Source organism: Eptesicus fuscus, chromosome 7 (assembly GCF_027574615.1).
Source record: "Eptesicus fuscus isolate TK198812 chromosome 7, DD_ASM_mEF_20220401, whole genome shotgun sequence".
Lineage (NCBI taxonomy): Eukaryota > Metazoa > Chordata > Mammalia > Chiroptera > Vespertilionidae > Eptesicus > Eptesicus fuscus.
Window position 1 is genome coordinate 6,526,420 of NC_072479.1, and position 17,151 is coordinate 6,543,570.

General features: G+C 38.7%; 1 protein-coding gene across 2 annotated transcripts in view; it reads right to left on the reverse strand.

Annotated features, from left to right (window-relative positions):
- Positions 1-3,123: 3,123 nt before the first annotated feature.
- Positions 3,124-17,151, reverse strand: part of FRY (FRY microtubule binding protein) — a 407,062-nt gene continuing 393,034 nt past the window's right edge. For both annotated transcript variants that reach the window (XM_054718725.1, XM_054718726.1), the window contains 3 exons: positions 16,636-16,746; positions 13,536-13,738; positions 3,124-3,743 (listed from right to left, as the gene is read on the reverse strand). In XM_054718725.1, the coding sequence (XP_054574700.1) occupies positions 3,485-3,743; positions 13,536-13,738; positions 16,636-16,746 (573 nt within the window). In that variant the 3' untranslated portion in view covers positions 3,124-3,484. The remainder of the gene's footprint in view (positions 3,744-13,535; positions 13,739-16,635; positions 16,747-17,151) is intronic.

The following is a 17,151-nucleotide window of genomic DNA, read 5'->3' on the forward strand; positions in this document are numbered from 1 at the left end:
CAACTTTGCTGAATATATTATTTGGAATATTTCCTTCTACTATTTCCTGTCTTATAATGTTTCTAGTAAGAAATCTGAGGACAATTTAATGGGTTTCCTCTGTAGGGGACAACCCTCCACCCATGGCTGCCTTTAGAATTCTTTGTCATTAATTTTTTACAGTTTGAATAAAATGTGTTTTGGGGAAGATGTTTTTGTGTCAATATAACTTTGTGTTGTCTTAGGTTCCTTTATTCTAAAGTCTAGTTCTTCCTATAAGCCTGGGAAATTATCAATCTTCTCTTTCTCATATACCCATTATCTTGATGTTGTTCTTTTTAATAAAGTCAGATCATTCCTGTAGACTTCTTTGATTTTTTAAAACTCTTAGTTCCTTTGTTTTTCCACTTGAATAATTTCTAGGTTTCTATCTTCAAGCCCACTAATTCTATCTTCCAGGTGGTCTGCTCTATTTCCATTGCTCTTTAATGCATTCTTCATCTCATTAATGAGTTCTTCAGCTCCAGAATTTGTTTGGTTCACTTATGTAGTTTGTCTTACTGATTGTTTTCCATGACTTCATGGTTCATTTCTGGAGACTTTTTATTTTTCCTCTGCTTTCAGGTTAACTTGATTGTTTATGTTATTTGATGGGTTGTTTCTTTGCCTGCACAAGTGAGGTTCTTTTTGTTGTTGTTGTTTTGTTGTATTGTTTTGTTTAGATACTGTTTTGCTCTCAACAATTCAGCAGGATAATGGGTAGGGTACTTTCTTTTGTTTTCCAGTAGATGGTGTTATATGATTTTGGTTTATCTTAGCTGCAGTAGTTATGCCTCTGGGATCATAGTGGTGCAGCGTCACTTTAGTTAAGGAAAGTGCCACCTACTCACTTGAATGTTGGGTGTCCCTTCCATTACTGGCTCACCTTGGTTCCAGGGCACCACCACTGTGATGGAGGAATGTGACAGGTGATGGAGAAGTAGTTTTGCAAGCTCCTAGCACTATTTCCTTTTTACTAATGTTCTCTGGTTCTACTGTGTTTTTGGAGGCATCTCCACTACCTCTACCAGGGTCTGCCATGATGGGAAACGGGGAGAGAGATGCCATTTCTTAGAGGACCACTACTTCTTCCCTCTTATAATCCAGGCCATAGTATGAAGGCTGAAGACTAATTTCTTCACTGCTACTCGCTCACCGGAGCCACAATGGGCCCCTAAGTGCATCTGAGGCCACCACCCCTGTCCTCCCCATTTTCAGATGTTTTGATGTGTGGATCTCTCAGTGTATTTGTGCATTGAGCAGGGGATCCTTCATTCAGTTTTGGATGTCTGACTTACAAATTTAAGGGGAGAAACAAAGGAGTCTCCTCACTCCCATGATGTCACCTCATTGTCTTTTATAAAATGAAGAAAAAAGAAAAAATCCCCTTTACTTTTATGATTAGATTATAATGTACAATTGGAATTCTCTTACTAAAAGAGTAACCCTCATGGGGTTCTTTGCTGAGTAAGAGGGCATGGTGGAAAATTCAGTCATGACTAGTCAATCCTTTCTATTGTGGGTCCCAACAGAACTCTGAGAGTTGGATAGTGTAGATATCCACAGAAACCTCTTTTATGAAATATTTTTCAGAAAGAATATGATTCAGTTGTTTTCTGCAAATTGTGGTAAATAATCTTTCAGATATATTGAAAAAATAAATCAGCAGGATATGCTAATAGTTGTACCTTTGGTAACAACAACAACAACAAAATCCTGGGTTAGACTCCCTGCAGCAGGATATTTCTAGAAAATTGCTATTTATCCCTCAGTTGTAAGGGAAGCAGGGGATGTTTGTTAGTCTAATAAATATGAATAGGAAGACAGTAGAAATTAGATCATTATGTATTACAAGTGTGGTGGAAAATAGATGGGTATTAGTGACAGAATTAAAACTCCTACTACTTTTTCCTGTTCATTATAGAGTCTGTTTAAAAATTTTAAACGTGACAACCTAATGAATGATAGGCTGTAGACAAATGGAACTCTCTTCTGATTTCTCTCTTTTATTGATTACAGAGAGAGCTGGTTGAACGTCAGTCTCTGTTTTGTGTCCATTTCCAAAGAGGTCATAAATACCCCCTGCTTCACAAGGCCACTGTGTTTGCTGAACAATCCCAATGGCTGCCATTTATGAAACACATAAATGGTGCCCCTTGGGGCTACCACTGTGGCAACCCACATCTAAAACTGTAAAGTGTGCTAAAGGCAAAAATTTTCATTAATCAGAAATAAAGTTCATGGTCAATATGTGTTTTGTATTTTCTATATTTTTAGTCTAAAGGCAGTTCTGAACAGAATACCAACCAAGATTACATCACAAAAACTTTAAATGTATTTATAGAGCAAATAAGTTACATAGATAAACTTTGAATATGTTTCTGATGTGCAACAGGTTTACATGCACATATCTAACACTTGACAGCATTAAGTTTAGGGAAGAAACTTAAGAACGGCCCTTTAGATAAATATTACAAATATAAAGTATGACATTTCTTAAGGAACAAAGTGATAACTCATATTTTACCTTTATAATTCTATTTCTGGCTATCCAAATGGATATTAAAATATGCATGCATGACAGGTGAAAAGACTTGGGATTTATCATGTGAATGACTTTAACTCTCTTCTACAAAATGGCAAAGTTGGTTAAAATTAACACTCATCCTTCTGTAGTATAAATATGTTCATAAAAGCAACTTTTAGTAAAAAGCAGCCAAGATCCATAAAAAAAGGTTTATCTGGACAATTTTTGGTAATAAGGTTCTAATCACAGACCCCTGCAAAGAGATCCAGGGTTTTAAGAAACAGTAGCCTAGCAACATAAGAAAGGTACTTCATAGCAGCTCTTTTAGGTATAGTAATTATATTCAAATTACAGTGTACAGTAATTGTCCATTTACAATTCCCTTTTCACATATACAGGCTGTCAGCTTTTGACCGTCTTTTAGTTTTCAATGGCCAGCTTCATTCTGCCTGTCCCATCCTCAGTTCACAAAAAAAAAAAAAAAAAAAAAAAAAGGAAAGAAAGAAGGGAAAGGAAAAATAAAGGGAAAGAATGTACAAGTTTTATAATATATATATATATATATTTTTTAGTGGAGGAACATTGCACTTTTGCCAATCTAAAGTAGTTTCTAGAAAGAAAGGTTATTGTTCAAGGTAGTCGGCTTTGGTATGCAATAGAAGTCACTTCTTCAGTAGTGAGTTGCATTTGCTCAGTAAAATAACACATTTGTGCTACATAGCATGGCAAATGGAGTCTGTCCTCAAATGTTTTGTTAACTTGGTTCTTAGTATTGCTATATGTTGGAAGTTCTGTCATCCCCTTTAGAAAAAGTCCAACAGGTAACAAGAGGGAGAACAGTCCGACCAAGCCTTCTGAAGACTGAGAAGATACCGAGTGATGTTACCCCAGCATGGCAGCACACCCATCTTGGAACCCAGGGGTGACAGGGGGCTCCAGTCAGAGACTAGTGCCAGAAACACTGGAGTCTGGAAGAAAAGCAGTGAGGACTCGGTAACTCTGGGCCCTGCGAATCATGTCTCGAATCTCCATGTTCAGCTCCATCAGCTTGGTGCAGATTTCAGTCAGGCTCTGGTTAGACCCCACCAAAGCATAAGTACCTGTTTGTCCTAGAGTTTGATGACGGAAATATATATTCAGTAGTGTCTGGACCTCATCATCAGAACTGCTTCCAAAGATGTCATTGGGCCACAGACTTCTGCATTCAAAAAAAGAAGAGCACAGATTATAGGCACTATTAGTCACAAAGAGGAGAAATTATGAGTCTGTGTCAGTATAATAATATTTTACTTATAAAAAAGCTTTATTGAGATAAAATTCACACATGATACAATTCACAAATCTAAAGTATACAATTCAGTGGCTTTACTATATTCAGAGTTCTGAAACCATCACCATAAATTTATAATATTAAATATTATTGGCTTTGATAAAAATATCTAAAGTAAAAGCTTGGAATCTGATAATTTAAAAACATTTATTTGCTATGTCATGATTCCAATGAATATGTGAATATGCTATCAAAATGTAGGGGTAAAACACCCAAAAGGATACATTCAAATATTAGATTTCAAAATTATGTTGGGGTATATACTTAAATTTAAAAAAATATATATACTTTATTTCAACCATTCCCCATACCCTTCCTCCTTGGCAACCATCAGTTTGTTATCTTTATCTATGGGTCTGTTTTGTTTATCCATTTGTTTTTGTTTTTTCCCCCACATATGGTGTTTGTTTTACTCTCTGACTTCTTTCATTTTTTATGGTCAAGTAATATTCTATTGTATCTATGTACCACCATTTTTTTATCCACTCATTGATTGATGGGTGCTTGGATTGCTTCCATATCTTGGCTATCTCTCTATATAAAAGGCTAATATGCAAAGTGTCCCCTTGGGAGTTTGACGGGGAGACCTGGAGTTTGATCACTCGCTATGATGTGTGCTGACCACTAGGGTCAGTGTGGAACATGGCAGGTGACCAGCGGCGATGGTGGGGCACTGAGGGAGCAAGGGAAGGAGGAGGCAGGGAGGTGAGTAGGCGGGGGTGGGGTGGGGTGAGGGTGTAATGGCGCAGTGGCAGCATGTGGGTGGTAAGGGAAGGGGTAGGTGAGGAGGTGGGGAATCTGATTAGCCCTGATCGCTGGCCAGGCCTAGGACACTATCTGTGCACAAATTTCATGCACTGGGCCTCTAGTCATAAATAATGCTGCAAAGAACATAGGAGTGCATCTATCTTTTTGAATTAGTGTTTTGGATTTCTTCAGATAGATAACCAGAATTGGAATTACTGGGTCATATGATAGTTCTATTTTAATTAAATTTAATTTTCCAGCACTATATGGTAGTTCTATTTTAATTATTTGAGGAACCTCCAAATTGTTTTCCATAGTGGCTGCACTAATTGCAGTCCCACCAATAGTGTACAAGGGTTCCCTTTTCTTCACATCCTTGCCAACACTTGTTTGTTGACTTTTTGATGACAGCCATTCTGACAGATGTGAGGTAGTATGGCATTGTGGTTTTATTTTGCATTTCTCTGGTGATTAGTGATGTTGAGCATCTTTTCATATGTCTCTTGGCCATCTGTATGTACTCTTTGGAGAAATATCTATTCAAGTCCTCTGGCCATTTTTAGATTGTTTTTTTTGTTTGTTTGTTTGTTTTTGTCTCAAGTTTATGTGTTCTTTATATATTTTGGATATTAACCCTTATTGGATGTATCATTTGTGAATATCTTCTCCCATTTAGTAGGTTGTGTTTTTGCTTTGTTAATGATTTTCTTCGCTTGCATGATTTGTAGTTTGATGTAGTCCCCTCCCTCCCTTCCCCCCCCCCCACCCCCCCAACACACACACTCACTTTGGTTGCTCTATACCGAGGAGACATATCTAGGAAGATATTGCTAAGACTGATGTCAGAGAGTCTACTGCCTATGTTTTCTTCTAGGAGTTTTGTGGTTTCAGGTCTTATATTTAAGTCTTTAATAATCCATTTGAATTTATTTTTGCATATGGTGTAAGAAGGTGGTCTAATTTCATTTTTTTTTCATGTATCTGTTCAATTTTCCCAGCATCACTTATTGAAGATACTGTTCTTATCCCATTGTATATTCTTGCCTCCTTTGTCATAGATTAATTGACCATATAAGCATGGGTTTATTTCTGGGTTCTCTATTACACTGATTTCTATATTTGTTTTATTCCAGTATCATACTATTTTGATTATTGTAGTTTTGTAGTATAGTTTGAAAGTACCTCATACTTTTTTTTTTTTTCTCAAGGTTTCTTTGGACATTTGTGTTTTTTTATAGTTTTATATAAATTTTAGGATTAATTGTTCTAGTTCTGAGAAAAATCCTATTGCTATTTTTGTATTGAATCTGGATATTGATTTTGGTAGTAAAGATATTTTAATAATATTAATCATTCCAATCCATGAGCATGGCATATCCTTCATTTATTTGTAGCCTCTTTGAATTCTTTAATATTTTATAGTTTTTCAGGAATCAGATCTTTCACCTCTTTGGTTAAATTTATTTCTAAAAATGTTATATTTTTCAATGCAATTGTAAATGAGACTGTTTTCTTAATTTCCACTTCTGATTATTCATTATTGGTGTGTAGAAATGCAACAGATTTCTGAAAGTTGATTTTGTATCCTGCAAATTACTGAATTTATTTATTAGCTCTGATAATTTTTGGGTGGAGTCTTTAGGGTTTTCTATATATAGTAGCATGTAATATACAAATTGTGAGTTGTACTTCTTCCTTTCCAATTTTTATCCTTTTAATTTTTTTTCTTGTCTGATTGTTGTGGCTAGGACTTCTAATACTGTGTTGAATAGAAGTGGTAATAGTGAGTGTCCTTGTTTTGTTCCTGATCTTAGAAGAAAGGCTTTCCGCTTTTCACCATTGAGTATGATATTAGCTGTGTGTGTGTCATATAAGGCCTTTATTATCTTGAGGTATGTTCTCTCTATACTCACAATGTTGAAAGTTTCTATTATAAAAGTTTGTTGACCTTTGTCAAGTGACTTTTCTGAGGTGATCATATGATTTTTATCCTTCATTTTTAATGTGATGTATCATATTGATTGATTTATGGATCTAGAACCATCCTTGAATCCCTGGGGTAAATCTCAGTTGGTCATGGTATATAATCTTGTTACTATATTGCTGAATCCAGTTTGCTAATTCTGTTGAGAAATTTTGAATGTATGTTCATCAAGGACATGGCCTGTAATTTTCTTTTTTTGGTAAGATCGTTATCTGGTTTTGGTATCAGGGTAATGCTAGTTTTATAGAATGAGTTTGGAAGTGCTCCTTCTTCAATTTTTTGAAATAGTTTAATAAGGGTAGGTATTAATTCTGCTTAAATGTTTGGTAGGAGTCACCTGTCAAACCATTTGGTCTTGGATTTTTATTTGTTGGCAGTGTTTTAATTAATGCTTCGATTTTATTGCTAGTAATTGGTCTGTTTAGATTTTCTACTTCTTGGTCCAGTCTTGGAAGGTTATATGCTTCCAGAAATTTATCCATTTCTTAATAGCTTGTCAAACTTTTGGCCTATAATTATCCTCACTATTCTTTAATGATTACTTGTATTTCTGTAGTATTGTTTTTAACTTTTCTTTCATTTTTGAGTTTATTTTAGTTCTCTATCTTTCTTTCTTGATGAGTCTGGCTGCCTAGGGGCTTGTCAATTCTATTTATCCTTTCAAAGAACCAGCATTTAGTTTCATTTACTTTTTTATTGTTTTTAAAATTTCTATTTCCTTTATTTTCACTCTAATCTTTATTATCTCTTTCCTTCTGTTTACTTTGGGTTTTGTTTGCTTTTCTTTTTTCTAGTTCCTTTAAGTATATAGTTAGATGGTTTATTTGGGATTTTTCTTGTTTCTTGAGGTTGTCCTGTATATCTATGAACTTCTTCCTTAGAATTGTTTCTGCTGTGTATCATAGATATGGAAAATCTGTGTTTTTACTTTCATTTGTCTCAATGCAGTTTTTCATTTCCTGTTTGATATCTTCTTTGATCCACTGGTTGTTTAGTTACCTGTTGATTAATCTCCATGTATTTTTATTCTTTCCAGTTTCCTAGTTTCATGCCAATATGGTTGGAAAATATGTTTGATATAATTTCAATCTTTTTGAATTTATTGAGACTTGCTTTGGGATAATGTTTTGTTGTGTACTTGCAATAAGGTGTATACTGAAGTGTTTTGATGTAATCTATATAATAAAAGGCTAAGCAACCATTACGGCGGAACTACCAGAACAACCGGTTGCTATGATGCACACTGACCACCAGGGAACAGATGCTCAATGCAGGAGCTGTCCCCTGGTGGTCAGTGCACTCCCACAGGGGGAGCGCTACTCAGCCAGAAGCCAGGATCATGGCTGGCGAGCACAGCTGCCACAGCAGGAGCCTTCCGACTCTGAGGCAGCACTATCGAACAGTGGCAGCAGGTGCAGTGGGCCGGGATGAGCGCGAGCAGCGTGGTGCCTGGCCCTGATTCGGGCTCCTCCCTGGCCACCTGCTGCTTGGTGCACTGCTACACCCCCTGAGGGGTCCCAAACTGTGAGAGGGTACAGGCCGGGCTGAGGGACCCCCCCAACCCCCAGTGCACGAATTTCATGCACCGGGCCTCTAGTATTTTATAAATGTCTATTAAGTATATCTGGTGTAATTTGACATTTAAAGCCATCACTTCCTTATTAATTTTCTTTCTGGATGATCTAGGCATTGATGTGAGTGGGGTGTTAAAATCCCCTACTATCCTATATCATAAAAGCCTAATATGCTAAGGGTCTGGTCGTCTGGTCATCGGTTCAACCAATCAAGGCATAATATGCTAATGATATGCTAAGGCCGTTCAACTGCTTGCTATGATGCGCACTGACCAACAGGGGGCAGACAGTCGACTGGTCGACCAGTCGCTATGATGTGTACTGACCACCAGGGGGCAGATGCTCCAACGAGTAGGTTAGCTTGCTGCTGGGGTCCGGCCAATTGTGAATGAGCAAGACAGGCCAGACATGCCCTGGAGCCCTCCCATGGTCCCTCCCCAGCTGGCCCACCTTCTGCGTCCCTCCCTGGCCCTGATCGTGCACCTGTGGGGTCCCTCAGTCTGGCCTGTGCTCTCTCGCAATCTGGGACCCCTCGGGGGATATTGGAAAGCTGGTTTCGGCCCAATGGTGGAATGACCAGTCGCTATGACACACTGACCACCAGGGGACAGACACTCAATGCAGGAGCTGCCCCCTGGTGGTCAGTGTGCTCCCTCAGCAGGGAGTGCCACTCAACCAGAAGCCGGGCTCACAGCTGGCGAGCACAGCGGCAGTGGCGGGAGCCTTTCTCGCCTCCACGGCAGTGCTAAAGATGTCCGACTGACAGCTTAGGCCCGCTTCCCCCAGGGAACAGGCCTAAGTTGTCAGTCAGACATCCCCCAAGGGCTCTCAGACTGTGAGAGGGCTCAGGCTGGACTGAGGGACTCCCCCCCTGCCATCCCCAAGTGCAAGAATTTCATGCACTGGGCCTCTAGTTATTATATAACTGAGAATTTCTCCCTTTATGTCCATTAATGTTTGCTTTATATTTTTAGGTGCTATTTTATTGGGTGTGTAGATATTTATGATTATTATGTCCTCTTCTTGGAGAAACATAGATGTGAGAGAGACACATTGATTGGTTGTCTCCTGCATGAACCCTGACCAGGGCCCAGGCTAAGGAGGACCCTGCAACCGAGGTATGTGCCCTTGACTGGAATCGAACCCAGGACCCTTTGGTCTGCAGGCTGATACTCTATCCACTGAGCCAAACCGGCTAGGTCCCATTCTTATTTCTATATATAAAAAGCCTGTGGTCGTGATGCCCTCACGCCGTAATGACCGATCAGCAGGAGACTGCGTGCGTGGCAAGGGGCGTGCAAGTGGGTGGGGACTTGACTCTGGAGGACTTGACTGGAGGCATGGGTGGGTTTCTAGGTCCCGCCAGGGTAGTGGGCTGGTTTCTGGGTCCTGCCTTCTGAGGCAGCGGTGGTGGCGGTGGCAGTGGCGGTGGGACTCTTTCTGGGTCCTGCCTCCTGCAGCGCCAGCGGGGACTTGACCAGGAGGTGCATCGAGGGAGTCCCGTGGCGCCGGCCATGGGGTGGGTCTCGGGGAAGTTACGCGTGGCGCCAGCCCCGCAGGGTGGGACTCTGGGACTCAGGGCAGTCTCACGCGGCACCAGCGGGATCCCGGGTCTCATGCAATTTTACGTGCTGGGCCCCTAGTTTTTAAATAAGAAAAAATTTTGCTGTTCTGATTGGATGATATTCACTATTCTGTATACAGGTAATCAACTAATCTGTTGATTTCTAGCAATATATTTTTTATTTTAGTTATGTATTCTTCATCTCTTATTTATACTTTTTTGTATTTTCTAACTCTTTGGTGAAGTTCTCTCTTAATTCCTCTTTTCTACTCTCATTTTTTTTTTTAAATCCTCACCCAAGGATATGTTTATTGACTTGAGAGAGAGAGAGAGAGAGAGAGAGAGAGAGAGAGAGAGAGAAAAGAGAAAAAGAGAGAGAGAAATGTGAAAGATAAACATTAATCAGTTGCCTCCCTTATGCACCCTGATCGGGGATCAAACTCACAACCTAGATATGTGCCCTGATTGGGAATCAAACCTGCAAACTTTTGGTGTACAGGACAATGCTTCAGCCAACTGAGCTACCCAACCAGGGCCTACTCTTGTTCTTTGAATATTCTTATGATTGTTTCTTTGAACTCTTTATCAGGCAAATTACTTATCTTCATTTTATTAGATTTTTTTCCTCTGTGGTTTTGTGTTCCTTCAACTGGGGCATAGTCTTCTGTCTCTCTATTTTGTGTGACTTTCTGTGTTTGTTCCTATGAGTTACAAAATAGCTCTCTCTCCCAATCTTGAAGAAGTGGCTCTGGTGAAGGCTCTGTGTTGGATAATTTTGGCAGGCTGGTTGTAGTCTAGTTGCACACAAATCGTTTATGGTGTGCCAATTGGCCAGAAAAAGTGCGTTCTGAGTGGAAGTGCTTGGTGTACAGGCATGTGAATTAGCTCTGTATTATTCTGCCTGTCCATGGCCACAATGTAGTTGGGGAAGCCATATGTGTGTGTGCTTCCTTGCCCTTCTGATTTGGGTGGGGTTTCCAGATGTGTAGACAAGTGGTCCTGTTGCCTTAACTGTCTTTGCATGGGCTGGATCTGGGTGGGACTGTCCTGAGTGCACACATTGCATCACCCCACTGGTTTCACAATTTCTCTGGATAGGGCATCCCTATGCACTCACATGGCAGCACCTTACTATTTTCATAGCCTTTCTGGGTGGGGTAGGCCTGCGTGCAGCAGTGCTCCAGTATCTGTGTACTTTCTCTGTATGGTACAGCCCTGCATATAGGTATTGCAGCACTTTGCTAGATCTGCTGGATCAATCTCTGGGTGGAGGACCCTGTGAGTTCATGCTATGGTATCCTGCTATCTCTAACTATGAGAGGGTGGCTGTGGATGTGTTATAGTAGGTTTGTAGATTGGCTAGAGAACCTGGACAGAGCTGAGATGCACTCTTCAAGTGCAAGGGAGATGTAACCCATGGTGCTCCCCCATCCTCTGGTCCTGGAGAGTTCCCTCAGCTCCTACAGAGCTCTGGAGGTCCCAGTCTTCTCTATATGGTATCTCTCTTGGTTGTTATGTAGAAGCTGTTCAGTTGGCCTTCAGATGTCTCTCAAGAGGAACTGCTCTAAATATAGGTATACATTCAATGTGTTATTGGGAGGGGGCTAAATCAGTGTCTTCCAACACCAACATCTTGGACTTGCCTCTCACACTTTCTGTTTTTGATGTCGTACTTTATATCTTTTTGTTTTTTGAATCTCCTAACTAATTGTATTTTGAGTTGAGTTGGTATTTTTGTCTTTTGACCTTTATGTTAGCTTTTTAAATGTCTGATTTGCTGTGTTTATTTAATATTTGGCTTTACCAGTGAAATTTTTTCATTATATATTCTAATTGTGATTATTGCTTTCCCTTTTCTTCTTAAAGATCTTTAACATTTATTGTAAGAACAATTTAATGGTGGTGAACTCCTTTACTTTTTGCTTGTTTTTATCTCTCCTTCAATTCTGAATGATAACCTTGCTGGGTATATTAATCTAGGTTGTAGGTTCCTTTATTTCAGCACTTTAGAAGATGTCCTGCCACTCCCTTCTGGCCCATAAAGTTGCTGCTGCAAAATTAGTTGATAGTCTTGTGGGGCTTCCTTTGTTTATAACTTGTGTTTCTCTTGCTTCCTTCAAGAGTATCTCTTTATTTTTAACTTTTGCCATTCTAATTACCATATATCTTGGTGTGGGCCTTTTTGCATTCATCTTGTTTGGAAATTTCTGTGATTCCTGGATCTGAATGGCTGTTTCTTTTCCCAAATTAGAAAAGTTTTCAGCCATTATTTCTTCAAATAATGTTTTTGTTCCTTTCTCTTCTCCTTCTAGAATGCCTATAATGTGAATGTTTGTGAGCTTGATTTTGTCTCAGAGGCTCTTTAAATTATCTACACTTTAAAAAATTATGTTTTATTTTCTCTGTTCTGATTAATTTCCACTAGTCTGTGTTCTGGGTCACTGATACATTCTTCTGTATGTTAATCTGCTGTTGATTCCTTCTAGTGTATTTATCACTTCAATTATTGTATTTTTCATCTCTCTTTGGCCCTTTATTATACTTTCTCTTTGTTGTAGTTTTAAGTTCCTATATCCCACTCTGAAGTTTGGTGAGCATCCTTAGAACTATATCTTTGAATTCTTTATCAAGCAAATGACTTATCTCCAACTCCCTAGGGTTTTTTCTTATTCCTTCATTTGAGAGGTATTCTTCTGTTTTTATTTTTTCATTTTGTTTGACTTTCTATGTTATTTGTATAAATTTGACAAAATATCTATCTCTCCCATTCTTGAAAAAGTGGCTTTGTGTAGAAGTGACCTATGTGTAGACTGTTTGTGTGCTGGGTTAATTTGGAAGGCCAGTTGGAGTTGAGCTGGTGCCTATGGCATTGGGCTACCAAGCTGAAGCATCTGCAGGCAGGCAGACCAGGTGTGTATAGTAGTGCTCACAGGCACCTCCAACCCTGGAGAAATTCCTATAGTTCCCGGAGAGCTCCTGTGGTTCCCTAACCTGCTCCCTATGAGCTCTCTCTCATTTCTTGTACAGAAAGTTGCCTTGTGTAGAAGAAACCTCTGTGTTGGTTGTGTACCTGGTAGTTTTAGCAGGCTGGTTGGAACTGGGCAGATATTTATTGGGGTGTTAGCCTGTTAGACTAGATTGGATCCAGGCAGGGAGGCCAGGAATGTGTCGTGATGCCCTGTGGTTCCTGCTTGCTCCTGTTGTTCAGAGCTGAAATAGACTCTGGGCAGAGGGCTGGGCACACATTGCTGTAATCTCACAAGCAGATCAAAGCACCCTGACAGCTTCCATCTGCCCTATGGAGGTGGAGGAGGACATAGACAATGGTGCTCACCAGCACCTCTGCTCTTGGAGATTTCCTACAGATGCCATAGAGCTCCCCTAGCCTTCTCTATTTTGTCTTTCTCTCATATGTGTTCAAAAGCTGTTCAATCAGTCTTCAGCTGTCTCTCAGGAATGACTGCTCTCTCTATAGGTGTATATTTTAGTGTGCTTGTGGAAGTGGGTGATTTCAGCATCATCCTATGCCACTGCCATTTTGGATCTCTTATTGGTGTCTACTTTGAAGTGCGTCAACATTTTAGGGATGACAAAAGACCAGAAGCAACAACAATACTTTTAACATATAAATTCTGAAATCTGATGTTTCTGCCATGGTAACAGCAGAAATCTGAGAAGAAGGTATATAAACTATCCAGATACTCCTTCTGTAGTGATCTAGTTACCAACCATGACAAAGTAATTATTAGGCATGCATTTCCTTTAACCATATCTAAAGGAAATAGAATTACCTGCATTCCCTGATTTGATGTAAAGCCTTGCCAAGTTCATTGTTCTTCAGGCAGTCCAGCATGGACTGGATGGCTGCTTCAGTAGACGTGAAGGTTGGTTCAGACCACACACCCTCTATATAAAGAGGGTCAGCTGCAATGGCTGCAGTGGCCTCCTTCAGATTTTTCTTTAAGTCACTCAGTTCCCTGGACATATTTAGCAGCTGTTAAAAAATTATTTTTACTGTAGTTAGTTCAAGGATGGATTTTATATCCCCCAAAGAAAACAATTGATTATTTGTGGTGTAGTTAAGTACAAGCTTAATATCATGGTAAACTAAAATAGGACAAATGAAACTTTACTACAAGGTATGTATTTATGTGTCCACATCTGGGAAGTTCTTCTTATAGAAAAGATTAAGACTTCCTTTAAAGTGTTGTCTATTTAAGTAGAAGGGCATATTCAGAAGTAAAATGCACACCAGAACAGGCTTGGGAATTGGGTAAAGCTGGGTTCAAATGCTAATTCTACAATGTATGGTGGGACCACGGTCAAGTAAATAGACTTTTATGCATCTTATTTTTCTCATCTGTGGGACTGAAGATATCACAGGTTAATTTTAAAGATGAAATGAGATATTGTGTATAAAATAATTAGTAAGTTTTGCATAAAATGCTCAATAAATTTATCAACATGGACTATAAAAAATGAAATTTTCTTACTATTGCTATGCTATGGAAAGAGACTAAAGACATACTTTTAAGGAAGAGAAGGAAAAATCTCAATGTAATAATTCTCATGTTACAGAGGTAAAAGATTTTCCCTCAAAATTACTGAAACTCAAAAGATTCAGAGTGTTAAAAAGTAAAGCATACAAGAGAACCTCCTAAACTTAGCACTCCTAAAACTTAGCACTCTTAAAATGTATTGTGGAAAACAACTGTTTTGGCATCTGATCTCAAGAGGATTTTTAAAAATTGATATGAATTTAAAGGTTTTTTTTCCCTTTGTAATGCAAGTTGATGATTCTTGTTTTCTCTGTAGAGTTGATTTACCCATTATCTTCATTCCCAGCTCCCTCATTTTACAAGCAATAGAACCAAAGCTCTCAAAGACTGTTTCCACACAGATGCTTGTTAAATACAAATACTTACTCCAGAGTTAAGTTTAAAATGTTCTGAGGTAATGATTTTAAATGAGATATTAGAGTGCCTTATGTACATACGTTTTTAAGTTTTAAAGCGAACTTCTTTTTAATTCTTTTAAATCTATGCAAGTTTTAAATATTGTATGTGCTTGTACAGTATTTAAAACTTACCTAGATTTAAAATAATTAAGGAGAAATTCACAAAATTTAAAACAATTATCTAATGTAGACACACACATAATTTACTTTTCTATGTAACACATAATTTACTTTTCTAAAGTAGAACTTTAATTGCCTTTTTAATATGGAAAAAGACATGTAAGTTGCATTGTATGTCTTCTCTTTTTTGAGCCAAGATGGATTCTAAGGATCCTGTTAATACTTGCTGGAAGAATAAGAAGAGTAAACCTATCTTTACAACATGGCAAATAACATATCAACTGTCTTCTCTTTTATCTAATAATTTGTAATTCAATAGAGGAAAACTGGTTTGTGAAGAGCTCTTCATAAACAAAGCTGTCTGATTTATGCCTCCCTTGAAATTAGCATTTGAAAGTATATTAAAAAACTATTCCGTCCTTTTCCTTTTTTCCAAATGAGTGATAAATATGGTGCTCCAACCTCACCAATATACTCTTAGTGGGATGGTTTCCTGAACTCTTGGCTTTTCACTGATGACTGCCACATCTACATCTTCAGTTCAGATCTCTCCTCTGACCACCAATCTCTTCTATATTTTCGTATTAAACTGCCTGCAAGATGTTGTTAACCTGGGCTGGTCTAGTGGGCAGACTCGGTTATTGACTAGCAGGCAGAAGGCTTGACCCATTGGATGAACAATTGCCTCAGTCCTCCTTTTATACCCCTGTACCACCAGTCACCTAGTTAATCTGAGATGGAATCTGAGCATCACACTCTTTCCTCTCCTTCACCCCCACCCCAATTTCATTGACTTTTTGTCCTAAATATCTCTTACATTTCTTCCCTTCTTTCTATACCTAGCACTTCTGGCCTAGTTGAAGCTCTAATCTCTCATCTGAGCTATTTTATTAGCTTCATAAGTGGTCTCCCTATCTCTAGTGTAGTTGTCATCAAATCCACCTCATATCTGTGCCATAAGCTCTAACCAAAATACTCCCAGGCACAGGATCTTCCATGATCTCCCCTTAACTACTTCTTCTACCTTCCTCCATCACTCCTTTTAGTTTGCATGTTATATTCTAGCAATAGTAAATCACATGTAGTTTCCTTCTCTTTCTTACCACCATGTTTATGTTTACTAGAACATTCCTACTTAGCCATCACTTTTTCTCTCTAACTTCAACTCATCCTTGAAGAATCAGCTAGGGTGTGATTTCCTCCAAAAAGCTATGCTCTTTCAGCTTGATGACTTAGGTGTTTGTCCTTCATGTTTCCATAATATCCTCTGTACATCCCCATTATTTCACTCACTACATGGCAGTAGTATTCACTTCCAGGAAAATTTTGCTCACTTGGAAGTAGTTCATTTCAATTATTTTACTTTTCACATTTAAAAATATTAAAGCATCCTGATGCTAAGCAGGGAAGTGGAAGAGAATCAAATATCATATAGATGTTTCTTTCTTATCTCAATGAAGAACAAGTACAAAAAGCTAAATATAAAGAAGGAAAACCATAACACAAGGATCCAAAGCCAGGATTAGGGCAGGCCAAGTGAGGCCTCTTAGCATGGCACTGAGGAAGGTCTCACACTCAGAGTCCTTCAGTTTTGTGCCTAGGCCTGTCACTTGCCTCACACTAGTCCTGGCACTGCCAAATGAGAATAGAAATATAAGACACCTTTAATACTTATTCTAGAGCAAAATGATTATGTAGGAATAACATCAATTTAGATAGTTTAGTGGGGAAGCAGGGGGTGTGAGGCAGGGAGAACAAAAGGAAAGGAAAGATTTTCATGGCAGCGCTCAGGGTTGGGAGTTGCATGGGCTCACCTCTGGCATGGAACTGACTTCGTGCACCTGGCCGATGAGCTTACAGTAGGACTGAAAAAGCAGCAGCAGCTGGAAGTGTAGCTTATATAACCTCTGACACAGTTCCAATTGCTAGAGAGAGAATTGGCATGGGGAGAAATTAGTTATTAAGGACAGTTTTCGTACAAGTGAAATCTTGGTGGAGATAAACTTTTTTTAAAAAAAATCAAGGATCCATAACTAGCTGCTATTATTCCCAATAAAACAGAACAAGTCCAGTCAGTAAATATCAGTGAAAAATTCACAATATAACACAGAATAGCTCCTGGAGGATGAGTAATTAGAGAGGAGTAGTAGCTATAAAGGGACTGAGTGAATCACCGGATTTCCATTATGTTTGCCAGTTACAAATTATAGTTGCAGCTGTCTTAATTTTTATAGGCTGAATATTGTTTTTAAAAACAAAAAATTTGTGTTTTTTAAAAAGTATAGTTGAAAGGCAAAACATTAAGTCATTCTAAGTGTTAAATTTATAAA